Consider the following 1981-nt stretch of genomic DNA (forward strand, 5'->3'; position numbering starts at 1 on the left):
TTAAAAACTGTAAGTTTATTTCCATATTATCACTTCGTTGTAACATTTTCAGTGTAATAACTGCACTATATTTTTTAAGAAAGTGTACTGTAGTGCATTCATCTTACGCATTTATGTTCAATTTTCACCTTCATCAGCAATGGAATGAACAAATAAACACATATTTCTAAGTTTGCACAAGTACTTCTATAAGTAAACATGAAAAATTCCTATGTTATTTAATTACTCTTTACTATTTTATTAATTATTTATGTCCTTTGACATATCATTCTTGCTTTAATTCCTTTATGAATATCTTTAACTATAGTTAGTAACAGTAGTAATTATTGCTGTTTTTGTGAAAAAAATGCGGTTCATAGTGCATTCACATAAAGACCAGAGTGGTTACTGCTAGTTTTAGACTCATTTGAGGAGGAGATAGGGATTTTTGATGCATTTTAATGCCTTAGGTAAAATATATGCTAATAATTCTTAAATTTCTATCTCTGACAAAATCTTTCTCCTGCTTTATCATTGAGAAATTAAAATGGTTTGATGTCCCAAATTACCTAAATCATTTTGTCCCATAATGTCTGACATTATGTGCAGAAAAGAAGAAATATAATCAAGAGCCTCCTTTCTCTATCCTGCAGGCCCAGTGTTTGTAGGATGCAGACTGATTATGTTACTCATAACAATAGGTAGCATTCTTTGATTTCATTGTGTGTTATGCACAGTCTTAGAAGCTTTGTGTAAATCATCTTATTTAATACTTTCAATAACCTCATAAAATATGTAATATTTTATGTTCAGTATAAAGATCAAGAAGCCCAGAAAGGATAGACCCTCTTTACAAAGATGAGACATATAAAATTCAAATCTTAGAGTCAACTTAGAACCCAAATGTTCAACTACTAGATTGCAGTGCAAAATATGTAAGTACTATTTTCTCTGAAATACAAAGATAATATGGGAAAAGAGGCTGAAAAGCTGTTAAGTTGATTTTGTTTTTTTCCATTTTTTGAGTAGGTGGGGTGTGTTTTCACTTTTCCTATTTTTCTGTGTCAGTGTGAAATTGAAGGTAACTATTGAGTTATTGTGCTTTACATCTGTTGTAACTGTACTCAAATTTATGCAGAATCTGAAGTGCCCTTGGTCTGAAACTGCCCTGAACAAAAGCAGCAATTAATTAATTAATTATGATTTTAACACGATCTCAAAAATTTACTGTTACCACCCCCTCCTAAATGCTGACGTGATATAAGATGTCTGATATAATTTTAAGTACTCTTCAATTAGTGAAGTTACATAGAAAAATGAAAAATTAGGCTGTATAGTCTACATCAGCAGAATTTCTTGCTCACAGAAAAGACCTGCACAAATTTCTCCTGAACTTGCTTGGTCTTAACTCCATAAATGATGGGGTTGAGGGTGGCTGGTACTACCACATAAAGATTGGCAAGGAGGATGTGTACATGGAGTGGTATACTGTGGCCCCCAGATTGGTGAGCAAAGAATGAAAAGAAGGCTGGAGTATAGAACAGCAGGATAACACAGACATGGGAGCCACAAGTACCCAGAGTCTTGAGTCGAGCATCTTGGGAAGGAATTCTAAACACAGTACAGAGTATAAGAGCATAGGAGATGATAAGCACCACATCCAGGCATGTAGAAAATAGGGCTACAATCACCCATAGTAGCTGTGGACTTTGATGCTATCACAGGCTAGCCTGGCAATGCCCATATGTTCACAATATGAGTGATGAATAGTATTCCTCCCACAGTAAGTAAGCCGATAAACCAGAAAAACCAAGGGGAAGCAGATGAAGAAACTCCTAATCACAGATGCAATGCCCATTTTTCCAATGACCGAGGGGGTTAGATTGGTAGTGTATCTTAGCGGATAACAGATGGCCACATAGCAGTCAAATGCCATGGCCAGCAATATGGCAGACTCTGCCACAAAGATGAAGTGGAGAAAAAACATTTGGGATACACAACA

At 35.1% G+C, this 1981-nt stretch overlaps 1 protein-coding gene across 1 annotated transcript; it reads right to left on the bottom strand.

Annotated features, from left to right (window-relative positions):
• Nucleotides 1–1322: 1322 nt before the first annotated feature.
• On the bottom strand, nucleotides 1323–1978 carry LOC144219127 (olfactory receptor 52Z1P-like; the record flags this gene model as incomplete). Its single annotated transcript, XM_077749079.1, is given in 2 exon segments — nucleotides 1323–1669; nucleotides 1672–1978. Coding segments are annotated over 2 exon segments (654 nt in total), but the record flags the coding sequence as incomplete, so codon positions are not given.
• Nucleotides 1979–1981: the final 3 nt, after the last annotated feature.

This window comes from Crocuta crocuta, unplaced genomic scaffold, assembly GCF_008692635.1.
Source record: "Crocuta crocuta isolate KB4526 unplaced genomic scaffold, BGI_CrCroc_1.0 C29065575, whole genome shotgun sequence".
Taxonomy (NCBI): domain Eukaryota; kingdom Metazoa; phylum Chordata; class Mammalia; order Carnivora; family Hyaenidae; genus Crocuta; species Crocuta crocuta.